The sequence below is a fragment of the Podarcis liolepis genome (genome assembly GCF_965112155.1).
Source record: "Podarcis liolepis genome assembly, chromosome: 6".
NCBI classification, from domain to species: domain Eukaryota; kingdom Metazoa; phylum Chordata; class Lepidosauria; order Squamata; family Lacertidae; genus Podarcis; species Podarcis liolepis.
This window is the reverse complement of record NC_139559.1, coordinates 1,372,919-1,390,662: the sequence shown is the minus strand read 5'-3', so window position 1 is coordinate 1,390,662 and position 17,744 is coordinate 1,372,919. Positions and strand designations below refer to the sequence as shown.

At 49.0% G+C, this 17,744-nt stretch overlaps 1 protein-coding gene across 1 annotated transcript; it reads right to left on the bottom strand.

Moving 5' to 3' along the window:
- Window positions 1-401: 401 nt before the first annotated feature.
- LOC310708880 (eppin-like) lies at window positions 402-9,232 on the bottom strand. The gene is made up of 4 exons (XM_083507798.1): window positions 8,994-9,232; window positions 7,063-7,248; window positions 2,766-2,933; window positions 402-1,579 (listed from the first exon to the last, which is right to left on the bottom strand). Exons 1-4 carry the CDS (start codon window positions 9,085-9,087, stop codon window positions 1,569-1,571), a joined length of 459 nt encoding a protein of 152 aa, XP_083363924.1. The 5' UTR covers window positions 9,088-9,232; the 3' UTR covers window positions 402-1,568.
- Window positions 9,233-17,744: the final 8,512 nt, after the last annotated feature.

Genomic DNA, 17,744 nt, shown 5'->3' with positions numbered 1-17,744 from the left:
CAGTGCAAGTAGATAAATAGGTACCGCTCCAGGCGGGAAGGTGATTGGCGTTTCCGTGCACGGCTCTGGTTCGCCAGAAGCGGCTGAGTCCTGCTGGCCACATGACCTGGAAGCTGTACGCTGGCTCCCTCGGCCAGTAAAGCGAGTTGAGCGCCGCAACCCCAGAGTCGGCCACGACTGGACCTAACGGTCAGGGGTCCCTTTACCTTTACCTTTAAGGAGTACCTAAGAAGGTCTGGCATCACAAACAAGACTGGTTCTCAGTCCCCCCCTCCTTGTCCAGCCCCCTCCCTCTCTGCCTACACATCTGTGGCTTTGGCAAGTGCTGCCTGGAACATAGACCCACCAACGGGTGACAGTCGGTACCCATTCATTCATTCATTCATGAGCACCAGCCAAAATCCGTTTCTTTATTTGTTTATTTGAGTATTTAGAAAGCACCAACTCATCAACAGAGAGACCAGATGACCCTTGGCATGGGCGTAGCCGGGGGGCAGGGAGGGGAAGCTGCCCCCCTAAATCAATAAAAAATTTAAAAAATACATAGCTAACTGAGGTTCTTCCCCCCAGCAAAGATCCTGGCTATGCCCATGACTCGTGGGGTCCAACTCTACTGTTCTCGGATTCTAGGAACTTAACACTCAGGAGGCGGCCAATATCTGCCTTTTTCTGCATCTTGGACATAAGGTGACATCTTTTTCTCAGCGGGCACCTGCCTTGCATGGCTCAGTTTCCAAATGGGGGGAGAGGATCTGCTATGAGCTTTGCTTGGGCAAATGCAGTTTTTGCTTCTCGTTTCCTTGGGATGGGGAGCACAGCCGTATATCCTAGCAAAGCCCTTCTCCCCTTCCAAAGCGCAAACAAGTGCATCTCACGCCACTCAGGTCATCACCGAGGTCAGGGACAGCTGCAGGGGAGCAGGCAGTGGGGGCTGCAAGCAACATTCGGGGAGCGACAGAGACCATGAGAGGGGGCAGCCACGTCAGCGGGTCATCCAGCAGCACTCCTTGGGTAAAATGATCTCCTTCCTTGGAGGTTTATCAGCAGAGGTTTGATGGCCACCTGTCAGGGATTCTGCACTGCAGCAGGTTGGTCTAGAACCCTACAATTCTATGATTTTGGAGATCCCTAAACTTCTCCACAGGATCAAGGATCTACGAAGATGTGGACCAAGCGGCCTGAAGCACAAATTCTTGGTCTCCCCTGCCAAGACTATCACTCTGGAAACAGGAAACAGCAGAGAAGTGTCAGACGGGGGTTAAGTATCGATTGTGACACGGGCTTTCGACACAGGTATTGCTTTCATGCAGAAACATGTCAGACGGATTGCAGAGGGTGAGGCATTCCCAGGAAACCACGATCAAGGAGCTGGCAGGCTGGAGAGCAGGCAGAACGCGCAGCCAGGGTCCCTTGCTCCCCTCATCCCATTTTTTGAGACAGAGTCAAAGATGTCAGGGGTCTCTGAGCCCCTTCTCCACCAGGCCAGGAAAGAAGGTGCAGCTGCTGAGAGGAGGACGGAGTCAGATCTCACAGCGAGGGGACAGGTCTGCCCCGATGGCTTTCTCGGTCTAGGCCGTCCCTGGAAAAGAAAGGAGGACAATTTAGAGAAAGGGCAAGTCATGTCCTCCTCTGTGTTGGTTTCTGCTTCCTCACTGAGCAGCGAATGCATGTCACAAGACATTGTTTTGCATTCCTCAGTCCAAGTTACTGTTGGGTTCCCACGGGAATGGGAGACTGGATGTGACGTACACTGGTTTCCTGTTTTTCAGTGTTCTCTCGGTTTCTTTGTGTCGAGAAGAGTTGCTTCTCTGCTCTCACAGAGGCAAGATGTATGTTTGTATGCTCTCAGCATAGTTTGTAAATAAACTTTAGCATGTAGCACATTACCTGCTTATCCTTTTGCTGCGTGACTACACTCTGCTTTAGGCTCAAGATAAGACGAGCCTGTATCAGTTCCAGATGGGCAGGAGCTGATCAAAATCTCACACTCTGGAGCTCGGTGGGTCCAAATATTGATCCCCTGCACAGCTGGATAGCTGCACCAAGAAGCTCCGAAGAAACACTCCAGCTGCTCCATCCTCCATATCACACCCCTTCAGAGATTTGATGATGGCAAAATATAGGAATCTAGGAAACTGCCCTATACTGAATCAAACCATTGTTCCATGTTGCTCAATATTGTCTACACCAGGCTTCCTCAACCTCAGCCCTCCAGATGTTTTGAGACTACAATTCGCATCATCCCTGACTGCTGGTCCTGCTAGCTAGGGATCATGGGAGTTGTAGTCCAAAAACATCTGGAGGGCCGAGGTTGAGGAAGCCTGGTCTACGCCGACTGGCAGCAACGGCTCTACAGGATTTCAGGCAGGAGTCTCTCTCAACTCCACCTGGAGGTGCCATTGAATCTGGGACCTTCTGCTTGCAAGATAGATGCTGTTACCACTGAGCTATATTGCCCTTCCTCATATCACCTCTCAGTCATCTCTTCTCCAGGCTAAACACACCCAGCTCCCTCAACCGTTCCTCATAAGGCTTGGTTCCCAGGCTCTTGATCATCTTGGTCACCCTCTTCTGCACACCTTCCAGCTTGTCCATATCCTCCTTAAGTCGTGGTGCCCAGAACAAGGCTCCGGGTGGGATTTGGCCAAGGCAGAATAGAGTGCCCCTATTGTTCTGGGCACTAGACCTCTGCTGATGCAACCTGGAATAGTCTTCACCTACTGTCCTACTGTCAGCTCATGCTAAGCTTAAAAGTGCGTACTCACGGGACTTCCCGCAGGTTCGGATGCAGTCGTCTACCGTGTCAAAATTGTTCTTGTTCCCACCGCAGCCGCCATAGACGAACTGCTCGCATTTCTGGGTGGAGGCGTTGTAGAAGTAGCGAGCGAACATCGCCTTGCAGTTTCCGCAGACCGAGGGCAGGCGGCAGAAGTCTGTGGGGTCCAGAGAGAGGGAGAGAAGGGAGGGTGCAATGTGAGGCAGGCCTTAGGAGGAAGGAAACATCAGAAGGCCCCCACCTTCGTTGGCAACGCTCGGTTTCTGCCCTATTGATCGATCTTCTTGGCACGCAGGGGAGAAAGAAGGACGGAGGAGAATTCTTTGCATAACCAGACAGACCGGATCTGGAAATGCGCAGGCAAACTCAGGGAGGCTTCAGGTGTTTACGCTCAGGCATGTGCTGGCTGGTGACAAATGTCACCCTCGGGTGGAAAAACCATGGCTGAGCTCATGCCCCAAAAATGCCAGCTGTCCTCGCCTTCCTTTTCAGTTCTCCTGCTCCAAATTGTGCCTCAAGGTTTTAGAAAGAGCAAACTTCCAGAGAATTGTCGAAGGAGACAAGGTGATACTTAAACACCGCAGTCATATTTCTCACATAAACCATTTTTTAAAGTGGGAAAGGCCAGGAGTCAGCACCGGATTTACATATAAGCTAAACAAGCTATAGTTTAGGGCCCCACTCGCTTGGGGGCCCCAAAACAATTTAAAGGATAAAAAAAACTGGATGTACATTTCCAAAATATAAGATAAAAAACAAATATAATAAAACCTACAAACAGCAACAGTGTTTTGTGTTGTATAGGCTCCTGTTTGTTATGTGCAAACGGCTTGAGATACCTATTAGGTCAATAAATTACCATATAGCAACACAAAAAACAGCGACAATTTGTTCTTGGCAAAGGACAGCTGGTCATATCAAGGGCCCCATTACCTTCAGGAGCTGAGAGCCTCATCAAACCTAAATCTGACCCTGACAGGAGTACAAACAAAGGGATGGAAACTACGGAACTCACTTCTGCAGGAGACGGTGGCAGCCACCAACTGATATCTCAGTCAGCAGAAAGCATGAGACTTAGGGTCTTGGGTCCGAGCCCCATTTTGGGCAAAAGATTCCTGCACTGCAGGGGGTTGGACTAGACCAGGGGTAGTCAACCTTTCTATACCTACCGCCCACTAATGCATCTTTCTTGATGGTAAAATTTCCTTACCACCCACCGGTGCTCGATGGAAGGAATTCAGCTTGTGTTGTAGAACCCACCACCGCCCACCTAGAATCCTGAAACGCCCACTAGTGGGCAGTAGGGACCAGGTTGACAACTCCGGGTCTAGATGATACCTTGTTGTCCCTTCCAACTCTACAATTCTGTGATTCTATGAAAAAGGCTTAGCCAATTTCATGGAGGATAGGTCTGTCCGTTAGCCATGATAATAATAATAATATAACAATAATAATTTATTATTTATACCCCGCCCATCTGGCTGGGTTTCCCCAGCCGCTCTGGGCGGCTTCCAACAGAACACTAACATACAATAACCTATTAAACATTAAAAGCTTCCCTAAACAGGGCTGCCTTTAGATGTCTTCTAAAAGTCTGGTAGTTGTTTTTCTCTTTGGCATTCCACAGGGCGGGCGCCACCACCGAGAAGGCCCTCTGCCTGGTTCCCTGTAACTTGGCTTCTCGCAGTGAGGGAACCGCCAGAAGGCCCTCGGCCCTGGACCTCAGTGTCCGGGCAGAATGATGGGGGTGGAGACGCTCCTTCAGGTATACAGAACCGAGGCCTCCACAGCTGGAAGCAATAACGCTTCTGAATATGAGTTGCTGGAAAAGGCAGGAGGGGAGAGCGGCACTTCTTAAGTTCTAACTTGCTTTGTTTTTTTAAAAAAACACACCATAATTTTGCTCCAAATTTGCTTTTGAATATGTGCAGAAGTTCCTTTGTACCTTTGGGGACGCAAGCAAAGGCTCAAGCCAAGCTTGGTCTCTCACAAACACAAAGTTGGAAGGGCTTCAAGTCACACCTGCACAGGTGGGTTTTCCTGCCTATGAACAGCCACAGGTGCATTGGCAACAGCTGGCAAGAGGCAGCTGGTGATGTGCAGCTCTGTGTGGTGCTGAGGAAGGCGAGGACGATGGAGAAATTCATGGCATTTGCATCATCCTGGTTCTGAGATGTTGTTTTGGTGTAATGTTGCCAGCCTGGCCCAGCCCTCCTCGTGATGCAGTCAGAGGTGGTTCCCACCCAGCGCAAGACACAGAACCACAAAGAAACGTGAGGCGAGCCACACTGAAGGGTGTGGGGACACAGGTCAGCCTCTTTCTCCCTTCCTCCCTTCCCGAGGCACAGGTGCTCACACCTTCAAGCTGAATGTCTCAGGTGTGAGGAGGGATTTGGCACAGGAAGCTACTGGCTGGTTTCCAGATTCCATTGCAGGCACTGCTGCACAGAGTGGAGAATTTCTGCAGGCACAGCTCCCTTCACCAACGCAGCGCCGTGCTTGGAGAAATTGTACCTGTTGGAATTCTCCTTGTTTTGGAATGTTAAGAGCAAGGAAAGTCTACCCTGTAGGGGAGCGCAGCACCCCTCAAACATCAAGCAGTTTACACTTGCCACACATCTGTGTCCTGTAGCAGGAAAACTACAATTCCCATTTCCCATCCATGGGGTCTCCCAACACCTCAATGTCTCCGTTCCCTGAAAGTCAGAGCCACCAAAGAATGAGTGATGTTCTGAAGACTGATTTTCAAAATTGCATTTTGAAGGTCCCTTTTAGAACACATGCACACCTTGTGATGACTTGAGCTGCTGGGAATCTTCAACTGTGATTCCCTCATTGCAGGATGACGCCTGTCAGTCCCTGAACTCTACAGTTCTATGACTTTTTAAAGGCAGCAATTATCCAGTTGTTGCTTGAGAATCCCACACCCAATATTATTTTTGGCTCTTTGAACATGGCCGGATGCAGTCTTCAGGAGATGAACCAGGCCCCTAAGAAACCCACGGCTCGCTCCAACCAGCCGAGGCTCCTGGCCCCTCTCCTTCTACTCCTCACCTGCCCCCATCCATCACTTTTGTCCCACGTGGATGCTGCTGCCTGGGCACTCTGTGGGACCCTGAAACCTCCCCCTCCCTTTGGTCAGCCTTGGGCTCCCCAGACAAAGACAAGCCAGAACATGCAACTTTCCTGGAAGCCCCGACTTGCCAAGCCCTCACTGAGCTGGGAATGTTTGGGCAGCTGAAAGCCGGTTCCCCCGGCTGACTAGATCAGTGGGTCCCAAAGAGGCCAGTACTGCCCCCCTGAGAGGTGCGGGGCTACCTAGGGCTGTTAGCCACAGTGGCTATGCTTTGCAGTTTAGAAATCTCATGAAATAAATAAACATATGGGTGGGGGAACAGCACTCAGTGGCAGGGATGTTTCTTGCAATTCCCAAATAATAACTGACTTGCACCTGCACCTTTTGCATGGACTGGAAGTTAATTATAATAATATTATAATTTATTATTTATACCCCACCCATCTGGCTGGGCTTACCCAGCAACTCTGGGTGGCTCCCAACAAAATATTTAAATACAGTAATGCATCAAACATTAAAAGCTTCCCTAAACAGGGCTGCCTTCAGATGTCTTCTAAATGTCTGGTAGTTGTTTATCTCTGACATCTGGTGGGAGGGTGTTCCACAGGGCGGGTGCCACCACCAAGAAGGCCCTCTGCCTGGTTCCCTGTAACTTGGCTTCTTGCAGTGAGGGAACTGCCAGAAGGCCGTTGGCACTGGACCCGAGTGTTAGTGACCCTTGGAATTTAGTATTCTAACAGTTTTCAGCAGTTTTCTAAAAGAAAATTTAAAAAAAACTAAGCATTTTAAGGGCCGTATAAGGTACGATGTCTTAGTGTTCCAATCCAAAGCATTTTCACGTAAGGCTCTGAATAAAGGTTGAATATCATGTTTAAATCACATTTGTCTATATGATTACAGCCATATGGGGGGAGGGACCCAATAACATGATTCAGTATAGCAAAAAAAAAGGGGGGGAGAATCTGCGCCAATCATGTACAATATCCTTTAGGAGTCCAGTGGTGGGGTGCAGAAATTTATCGAATGTGAAAGAAAGCGAGAATTGAGGAATAGGGTCTCCCATCCTTGCCACAATAACTTAGGAGAGCTTTGGTGGGGTGATCTTTTTAGATTGCCCGCCTCCCATGGACACCCCCCAAGACACAGAAAGGAAGCAGTGGGGAGAGGCAAGGGGCAGGCAGGTAGGGGCCCCAGCCAGCACCCCACTTACCAATGACGGCTTCCTGGCAGACGTAGCCACAGTCCCCTGGGCAGCACTTCTGGGTCCCTGGGCACTGGGAGTCATTGTCACAGGTGGAGCAAGACTTGTTTTGGAGGCAGGCGCTACAGTTCCTCTCTTCGAAGATGTTCGCCACGGGTGGCACGTTGTAGCAGTAGCCGTCCTTGCCGTCCTTGCCTGCAAGAGCCACAGGTGAAGCTCACCAAAGGGACAGGGAAGGGCAGCCAAAACTATCAAGGGGGTGGAGCAAAGGTTGCAGCGTTTGGGAGATTTGGGGTTTGATTAAAGGTGGCCAAGTGATCATCTACACTTCCACTTGTCCTGTGTCTACAAAGCACGAGTCCAAACAGTTTTGCTTTTGTCTCACTGCTTTCCCCCGGAAAACCTGCTCTTTAGTGATCAGTCAGAACAAATGGCAGTTCGTGGAAAACCTGATTGCTGTTTGTTCCAATTCGGCGCTAAAGATTGGGTTTCCCAGGGGAAAGCAGTGGGGCAAACAGAGGTGTGCAAAAGCCCTGGGACGCAACATGCAGAAGTTTATAAAACAATGTCTGGCACGGAGAAAGGGGAAAGAGAAAAGTCTCTCTCCCTCTCTCTCTCCCTCTCTCTCTCTCTCTCTCTCTCTCTCTCTCTCTCTCCTAACACGGGAATCCTAGGTATCCAGTGAAGATGAATGTTGGAAGACTCAGGACAGGTAAAAGAAAATCCTTTTTCACACAGTGCAGAGTTAAACTGTGGAACTCCCTGCCACAATGAGGGCCACCAAGCTGGACGGCTTAAAAAACAAATTAGAGAAATTCAGAGAGGGCTCTCGCAGGCTACTAGCCAGGATGACTCTTCTCAATGCTCTAATCCTGCTTATGGGTTTTCCCATAATGAACATCTGGTTGGCCACTGTAAGAACAGAATGCTGGACTAGGTGAGTCACTGGCCTCATCCAGCAGGATTTCCTTATATTCTTAAGGGACCCACAAAGGGCCACTTATGCAGGCCACTTTCCAGAGCACCCCCCACAAAGAAGTGCAAGAGGTAACAACATAAGATGAACCACGTAATACCTCTTCCGTATTTGTAAGAACTTGGTTGTTTCGTATGGCAGCAGTTTCACTTTGGAACTCCCTGCCTATTGATGTCAAGCAGGTCCCTTACCTCTATTCTCTTTGGCACCTAAAGGCGGCAGCTGGTGCAGAAGGCTCCCTGCCCAGGCTGTGCCCCTATGCGCACGCAGTCCCCCACCCCCTAAAGCACCATCAGTTCCAAGGGAAGATATCTTGGGGAGCAATGCTCAGATCGCCTGCTGCTTGATGCACACCTCTAAAAAACAAACAGCCCCATCCCAGCCTGGAGAGCCCACCTTGTGGGGCATCTATATAAAGACTGTGCCAGAGGGGTCCCATCGTTTCCTGGCCTTCACCCACAGACCACTGGTGGAGGGAGAAGGAACGTCATACCACAGAAGACTCAGCTGCCTCAGGTGTGTGTCTTGGAGGGGGGCAGAAAAGGAGCTGCAGAGCAGCAGCAGCAGCAGCCAGGAGAAGAGAAGGCTGAGAGGTGACATGAGAGCCACCTGAGGGCTGTCACCTGGAAGATGGAGCAAGCTGATCCAGAAGGGAGAACTTGAACCAACGGCTTCAAGTCACAAGAAAGGAGATTCCAACCAAACCTTGGGAAGATCTTTCCGACAGTAAAAGCTGTTGGGCAGTGGAATGGTCTACCTTGGAAGGTGGTGGACTCTCCTTCACTGGAGGTTGGGTGGCCATATGTCAGGGATTCTGGAGCTGTGGTTCCTGCATTGCAGGGGGTTGGACTAGAGGACCTTTGGGTGCCTTCCATCTCTACAATCCTGTGTTCCAATGACCACCCAAGGTGCCCCCAGCCCAGCCTCAGAGCCCCCAAGCTCCCCTCTGACCACTTCTACTCACCTTCTGCTTCCTTGGCGTCCCAAGAGGGCATGCAATGGGCCCCCAGGGCCAGCAGGGCCACGGAGAGGAGGAGGAGGAGACCACCTGCCTTCATGGTGCTGCCAGAGCCGTGTCTGAGCCCTGCCAGCCAAGCCCGGTGGCTTTTAAAGGGCCAGGCAGGCGGGGCCGGCTCATGGGGGACGCGCTAAGGCTTGTCACAAGCCGGCACACTGGATTCCCTTCTAATCCGGCCCCAGAGCAACAGCCCTACCCAGGTCGGCGTATTCCCAAACACGGGGGAGGTGTCACAGGGCGACACCCGGCCGCAGGGAGACCAGTCAGACTGGAGCCTGGCAGGGGGAGGGAGGGAGGGAAGCAGGCAGGGAGCTGTCAATCTCCACTCTCCAGGTTTCCCATTTTTCCCAATCCTAATTTCAGTTGTCCACATTCATGCAGCAATTTGCAATATATGTGTATTTAGTCCTCCCTAAAGGTCACTAGTGTTTTAGGATGAATTTCACCTGACAAAGGGATTTTTGGATGTGGTTTTCACTCCTTTCATTTAGATAGACAGATAGATATAGATGATAGATATAGATGATAGATAGATAGATAGATAGATAGATAGATAGAGATAGAGATAGAGATAGATGATAGATGATAGATGATAGATAGATAGATAGATAGATAGATGATAGATAGATATAGATAGATAGATAGATAGATAGATAGATAGATAGATAGATAGATAGATAGATAGATAGATAGATGATAGATAGAGATAGATAGATAGATAGATAGATAGATAGATAGATAGATAGATGATAGATAGATAGATGATAGACAGATAGACAGATAGACAGATAGACAGATAGACAGACAGACATAAGGCAATGTTATTATCATTGTTTTAAAATTGTGTTTTGATGCTGTGACTCATCTTGGGAACTTTGGATGGAGGGCAGGAAATTCTTAATAATAATATTTCTAATACTAATAATAGCATTTCATTATACTAATATAATGGATTTTGTGTGCAGTTTTTACAGAGACGTGCACCTCTGTACACATTTCCCCCCAATCTATGCAATTTTGTACCTATTCGGGGTGTGTGGAGCATTGCATTGCAAAATTCAGAGAAATGCGAATTTCAACAGCGAGCTGTGTTTTGGTCGGGCTGGGCCGGCAACTTGAGAGTCAGCACCCGTGTGACCTTCCTCCCAGTCCTCTTGGCCCCCTCTGCCTCCCACACTGTGCAGAGTTCGCCAGAAGGACAGGGCGGCTTTCGGTGGCCACCGAAAGTGCGCCTCACCCCACCCTCCCTCTCCCATTGTTCAGCTATGGCTTATCATTAGCCAGGCTAAGCACCCTGGCACCTGACTGGCAGAACTGAGCACACCTGGATTGCTGCACCAAGCAGGGCAATCGAAGCTGCCGAGACCGGGAGCTAGGGCTGGATGGGAAGGAAAACGCAGGCGCTGCAACTGGGAAAAAGAACAACAACCCTCAAAGCCATTTACAAAAACGATACGAGAAAAATCAACAATCATTTAAGACTTTGGCAAAGTTAAAATAGCAATAACATCTGGGTAGACTTGCCTAAACTGAAATGTTTTTAGCAGGCACTGAAAAGAAGCACCAGCGATGGCTCTTGCCTGATGCCGAAAGGCAGAGGACTTAAAAGTGCAGGTGCTACCAAGCTCAATAATAATAATAATAATAATAATAATAATAATAATAATAATAAAATTTATTTATACCCGACCCATCTGGCAGGGTTTTCCTAGCCACTCTGGGCGGCTTCCAACAGAAAGAGTGAGCTCTTGCAACTGCAAAACAGGCATTGTGTGGCACCTTTTACAGGGCCAGTTCTGGGGTGAGGTGATCTTGCAGGTAAACTGTGCCCAAGTTTTTAAGGGCTTTGTATACTAATAGTTAGGGATGCGGATGGTGCTGTGGGTTAAACCACAGAGCCTGGGGCTTGCCGATCAGAAGGTCGGCAGTTCGAATCCCTGCGACGGGGTGAGCTCCCATTGCTCAGTCCCTGCTCCTGCCAATCCAGCACTTCGAAAACACGTCAAACTGCAAGTAGATAAAAGATACCACTCCAGCAGGAAGGTAAATGGCGTTTCCGTGCGCTGCTCTGGTTCGCCAGAAGCAGCTTAGTCATGCTGGTCACATGACCCAGAAGCTGTACGCCGGCTCCCTCGGCCAGTAAAGTGAGATGAGCGCCACAACCCCAGAGTCAGCCACGACTGGACCTTATGGTCAGGGGTCCCTTTACCTTTATACTAATAGCTGAACTTGGCCCGGCAGCAAAGAGGCAACCAGTGCAGATCTCTGGGCACGGGAGTTATATGCCAACAAGGCCTTGCTCCTCTTAGCAATCATGCTGCACCTTCCTCCTCCTCCTCCTCTTCCTCCTCCAATCTGCACTGCCTGTTTACTTCTCCCACCATCATGCCAGCCTCCTGCCCCAAATGCACCTGGCCTGGGCTTCCACCACCACCTGTGCATGACCTTGCCCTGGCCCCAGACATCCTCCTGGCTCCTGACCCAATGGTGCAAGGCATCTCGGGGTTCAAGGCCTCCCCCCATGCCCTGAGCTAGACCTACAGCCCCAGGCACAGGGACTGGGCATCTCAGACTCCTCTCGTGCCTCTTGCCCCCTGCTGCTCTGCCAGAGGAGGAGGGTAAACTGTGGAACTCCCTCCCACAGGAGGCAGCCAGGGCCACCAACCTAGATGGCTGGAAAGGAGGACTGGACAAATTCATGGAAGAGGAGAGGGCTTTTGATGGATGCTCGTCACGATCGCTTTGCTCTGCCTGCACAGCTGGAAGCAGCAGTGCTTACAAATGCCAGTTGCTAGAAACCACAGGAGGCCAGAGGGCTTCTGTCCTCGGATCCTGCATCCTGGTTTCCCACAGGCACCTGCTTGGCCACTGTGAGAACAGGATCTGGGCCAGATGGTCCATTGTTCCTGATCCAGGAGGTTCTGATGTTCTTAAGGATCCCTTCCAGTCGGGATTCAGGCCTCATCATGGGACTGAAACTGCCTTGGTCGCACTGGTTGATGATCTCCGGCGGGCTAGGGACAAAGGTGAGAGCTGTTTCCTAGTTCTGCTGGATCTCTCAGCGGCGTTTGATACCATCGACCATAGCATCCTTCTGGACCATCTAGAGGGGCTGGGAGCTGGGGGCACTGTCATACAGTGGTTCCGCTCCTTCCTCCTGGGCCGTGTTCAGAAAGTGGGGGGGGGGATGAGTGTTCAGACCCCTGGGCTCTCACTTGTGGGGTGTTTCAGGGTTCTGTCCTCTCCCCCATGCTTTTCAACATCTAAATGCAGCCGCTGGGAGAGATCATCAGGGGGTTTGGGCTGGGTGTTCATCAGTATGCGGATGATACCCAGCTCTACCTCTCTTTCAAATCAGAAGCAGTGAAGGCGGTGAAGGTCCTGCGTGAGTGTCTGGAGGCGGTTGGAGGATGGATGGCGGCTAACAGATTGAGGTTGAATCCTGACAAGACAGAAGTGCTGTTTTGGGGGAACAGGAGGGGGGCCGGTGTGGGGGACTCCCTGGTCCTGAATGGGATAACTGGGCCCCTGAAGGACCAGGTGCGCAGCCTGGGAGTCATTCTGGACTCGCAGCTGTCCATGGAGGCACAGGTCAATTCTGTGTCCGGGGCAGCTGTTTATCAGATCCATCTGGTACGCAGGATGAGACCCTACCTGCCCGCAGACTGTCTCACCAGAGTGGTGCATGCTCTGGTTATCTCCCGCTTGGACTACTGCAATGCGCTCTACGTGGGGCTACCTTTGAAGGTGACTCGGAAACTACAACTAATCCAGAATGCGGCAGCTAGACTGGTGACTGGGAGCGGCCGCCGAGACCACATAACACCAGTCTTGAAAGACCTACATTGGCTCCCAGTACGTTTCTGAGCACAATTCAAAGTGTTGGTGCTGACCTTGAAAGCTCTAAGCGGCCTTGGTCCAGTATCCCTGAAGGAGCGTCTCCACTCCCATCATTCTGCCCGGACACTGAGGTCCAGCTCTGAGGGCCTTCTGGCGGTTCCCTCATTGAGAGAAGCCAAGTTACAGGGAACCAGGCAGAGGGCCTTCTCGGTAGCTTAACAGACCACTGTATTTTAATACTCTGTTGGAAGCCACCCTGGCACAAATCTGCAATGTTGCATCTTTCAGGCTTCCAGAGTGTGGTTTTGAATGGACGGGTGGCTGGAAGGGAAGGGCCAGGTACTGTCCTCAAGCCGCCCACGGCTGATTTGCATTCGACAAAATCCATCCAGAAGAGCAATCCTGGAATTTCCAGTTACTTTGCCCCTGAAGCTTCTGGCTTTGCCGTCTATAAAGGAAATGTTTAAGTGCACCATCCCACTATGAAATGGAGTAATTAAGTTGCTCACTTCTCTGTTTCAGTTGCAAGAACCTCTATGTTATTCCTGCACAAACCCATTCAGAAGCGACAAGGGCGAGGCACAGAAATGGTAAACAGAAATGTTAGTGCAATTGTTGTGGGTATCTCCACGCTGGACGGGAATTTCTTGGGTGCGTAATTTTTGTAGGAACATTATAGCCCACGTCCTGGCAGTATAAACATCTCACTTGCCTTGGTAAATTTGAGGGGGAAAGGTCTGGGGCTGCCCAGAGAGAAAGTCCTGCTCTGAGTTAGGGATGGAGAAGAAATTCAATCCTGTTTAAAGCTGAATTTGTCACATCTGCACTTTTGAAAACAATAGACAACCCATCATGAAGCCATCCTTCATCATTCACACTAAAACAAGCCTACTTCAGAAAGTTGATGCAAATTTTTATCTGTTTTTAGCCTGTGGTTTACTTCTTAAATTACTGTTGTTATTTTTTCTTATTGATAATTTTGATGTTTTACCTATTTTTGTACACCGCTTGGAGGGTTTTCTTTACAATCTGGTTGTGCATCAATCTTATTAAAATAAATAAATAAAATAAATCATCCAGTTTTCCTGATGCAGCTCTCCAGCCAAACAGGGTTCACAAAAAATGCATTATATTAGGGAAATTGCTTACAAAAATATGTATTTTGGTCAAAACTCCAGACAAAAAAAAATGTGTTTATTATGAGAAATTCACACAAAAGTGTTGATGCATTTTTTATTTTATTTTTTGCTGCTGAAATGGAAAGCACTGAAGTTGACAGATCCTAATTTAAATGGGTCTACTCTGAGTAAGACAACGTTGGCTATAGCTCTATCTTGTTCAGTCCCTCAGTTTTATCCTCACAACAGCCCTGCAAGGCAGGAGAGACTGAGAGGGAGAAACAGGCCCAAGGTGGGATTCAAAAACAGGAGTCATCCCAGACCAAGGCCATGACTCAACCCATGACTCCATGTTGGCTCCTTGGCAGGCTGCTTCTGCCTAGGATTTCGGGGGGTGTAACCTCTACTGACCTCAAAGATCCATTGAGTGCCTGTGTGGCTTAGGCCATCCCTCATCCGTCTCTTTGCTAATCCTCCTTTTCATTTTCCTGGGCCTGCACTTTCATTTCCATGTTAAAGATGCATGCAGGGGAATTCAGGGCAGCGCTAAGCAGATCTCCCCACCAGCTCAAGCATTTCTCCTTGCGTGATGCAATCACAGAATCCTAGACTTGTAGAGTTGGACTAGCATCCAAGGGCCGTCCAGTCCACCCCGTTGTGACACAAGAATCACAGCTGAAGAATCCCTGGCGGGGGCCCATCCAACCTCTGCTTGAAAACCTCCAAAGAAAGGAGAGTCTACAACTTCCAGAGGGGAGTCAGTCCATTCCACTGTCAAACAGCTCTTACTGTATCAAGCAGTTGGTCCCTTGCCTTTCTCGCCCTGATCTGGCCACAGTGATCCATGTGACGGTCACCTCCAGGCTTGATTATTGTAACTCACTCTATGTGGGGCTGCCCTTGAAGCTGACCCAGAAACTCCAGCGGGTGCAGAATGCCGCGGTGAGGCTCTTTACAGGTCCTTGCCATAGGATCACATTCATTCAGTGCTTTACCAGCTGCACTGGCTCCCGGTGGAGTACAGGGTCAGGTTGAAGGTACTGGTTTTGACCTTTAAAGCCCTATGCAGCCTCGGACCCACGTACCTACAGGATAGCCTCTCCCGGTATGCCCCGCGGAGGACCTTAAGGTCCACAAATGACAACACTTTGGAGGTCCCAGGTCGCAAGGTGGTTAGATTGGTCTCAACTAGGGCCAGGGCCTTTTCAGCACTGGCCTCGATGTGGTGGAATGCTCTGTCACAAGAGACCAGGGCCCTGCAGGACTTGACATCTTTCCGCAGGGCCTGCAAGACAGAGCTGTTCCGCCTGGCCTTTGGTTTGGACTCAGTCTGATCCTTATGTTTCCCTCCCCTTATGGTCTTGATTTTGATTTATGGGCTACTTTTAAAATGAGGCTGCACTTTAAATTGCATTTTAACCTGTATTTTAATTTGGGGTTTTTTTTCCCTATGATGTTTTTACTGTAATTTTACTGGTGTTAGCTGCTCTGAGCCCGGCTCTGGCAGGGGAGGGCGGGGTATAAATAAAATTTATTCTTATTCTTATTAATTATTATTATTATACGGTCAGAAAGTTCTTCCTTGTGTTGAGTCAGAATCTCCTTCCTTGCAATTAGGATCCTTTATACTAAGTCTTCCCCTAGTAGCAGAAACCAAGCTGGCTCCCTCTTCCAGCCCTTCAAATATTTGAAGATGGCTATCTTATCACTTCTCAGTCTCTGAGCTAATTTGGGGGGGGCAAAGCTGGGAAGAAAGACCTGCCCTACGAGTGGAAGTCTTTGTCCTTTGCATTCCCACTAGTAGTGTTTGCTGTTTACATTTTGTCCATAGATTCGTTTAAAGCCCTTCTGTTCACCCACCTGGATTTCTAACTGCACTTCGCCATTAAAAAAATAAAATACATTGAAAAGCCTACTGCACAAACTAGGAGCTGGCAGTGCAAATGCCTATCAGGTTTCAAAAAGCCAGCATCACTAGATCAAGTAAATCAATTTTGCCACGTTAATTAAGCTAAATGCTTTTAATTGGATTTTGGACAAATGTGCAGTTAATTGTTACTGTTCTGGATCTGATTCAGATATCTTGTGCTATTTGATTGGACAAGACAATCCTCATGTCCCTCCCAGCTCAGCAATTTCTGATTCTTTGATTCCTCAGTGGGGCTTGCAAACTGCTACGTATTCTGAATAATGCTTTTCATAGGGTAGGGTGGGGGGCATAGCTGTCAATGTTTTCCTTTTTTAAAGGAAATTCCCTTATTCTGAATAGGATTCCTCACAAGAAAAGGGAAAAGTTGACAGCTATGGTGGGGAGCACCGAGACTGAGTTTATGGAACCGGGGGGGGGGGGGGGAGAGACCCAAACAAATTTGGGAGCCACAGGTCTAGATACTAACGGACGAGCTGAACGGGCTAAGACAGGGCACCTCCGTAATGTAGAACGTAAGAAGTCCCATGTGGCTGGATGAAGCCAGTAGCCATCTAGCTCAGCGTTGTTCTCCCAGTGCCCAGCTTGACTTTAGCTTTCCTTTTTTACTGCATTCCGCACCCGTCTGTTCTTAAAAGATGGAAGAAACCCCAAGTATCCAATGACTGGTCTGAAATAACCAGCTTGGGCTACAAAAACTGCTGGAATATGCTGAAATGGCGAAGCTAACAGAAAGACTTAGAGACAAAGACAACAGAGAATTTTTTAAAAGACTGGGAACCATTCATGTTATATCTACAATGTAAAGAAATGGACTCACTAGCAGGGTTTGAGTAAACACTTATTTTTCCCCAAAAAATAAATAAAAATGCTTTATTGAATTTAATTAATAGCAAAACATTCTTATGTATGGTATGTCGAAATATAAAAATAAACACAATCGACAAAAATAAATATAGAAACTATAAAGATGATGTTAAAAGGATAAGAGGAAAACAATAATCAATATAAATAACTTATTTGAAGATATAACAAAGCAAGCAGTGGAAGTTAATATGTAAAAAACCAGAAGTTGAGGGAAGTCGGGGGGGATTTTGAGGAATGTATTCTTTGTGTTTTTATTTCAATAATTTGATGTATTGTCAACATGATAAAAATGTAAATTTTAATTTTTTAAAAATATGAAATGACCAGGTTGGGGAGATACGACTTCCGTTGTCCTGTTCCTGCCGCTTGCTGCGTAACCTGCCACCCTCACACCCAGGAGCTGAGGCTCAAGACAGGCGATCGAGACACAGCCCCACCCCAGATGCAGGGAGAGGAGCTCTCGGCGGCTGATCTCTCACTCCCTGGAGACTCCCCAGCCATGGAGGATCTGTCAGTCTGGCCAGCGAAAGAGCCACCCCAGCAACACTTGACGGGCGTGGCAAACATGTGCCCAAAACAAATACGCCAGACTGGATTTGGGAGGCCAATGTTATGGCAGCCGACTGAAGAGGCTGATGTCATCCTGTATTATGTCAGGTGAAGGGCAGGTGAGCACGGCTGGGTCAGAGTGGCTTCACTGGCCAAAAAGGACAACAGCTGGTGTGACCCCCAGATCAGTAAGAACATACTGATGTGGCTTAGGTCCCTCATATTTACGGGACCGCCTCTCCTGGTCTGCCCTGCAGAGGACCTTAAGGTCCATGAATAACCATAGTTTAGAGGTCCCGGGCCCCAAGGAAGTCAGACTCTCCTCCACCAGGGCCAGGGCCTTCTCAGTGATGGCTCCAACCTAGTGCAATGCTCTGTCCCATGAGACCAGGGCCC

Excerpts from the sequence above, each read along its gene's own strand:
- LOC310708880 (XM_083507798.1), bottom strand. The coding sequence starts at position 9,087 with ATGAAGGCAGGTGGTCTCCTCCTCCTCCTCTCCGTGGCCCTGCTGGCC. Across the intron at positions 7,249-8,993 it reads GGACGCCAAGGAAGCAGAAG|GCAAGGACGGCAAGGACGGC; the intron begins GTGAGTAGAAGT and ends TGGCTCTTGCAG. Across the intron at positions 2,934-7,062 it reads CTGCCAGGAAGCCGTCATTG|ACTTCTGCCGCCTGCCCTCG; the intron begins GTAAGTGGGGTG and ends TGGACCCCACAG.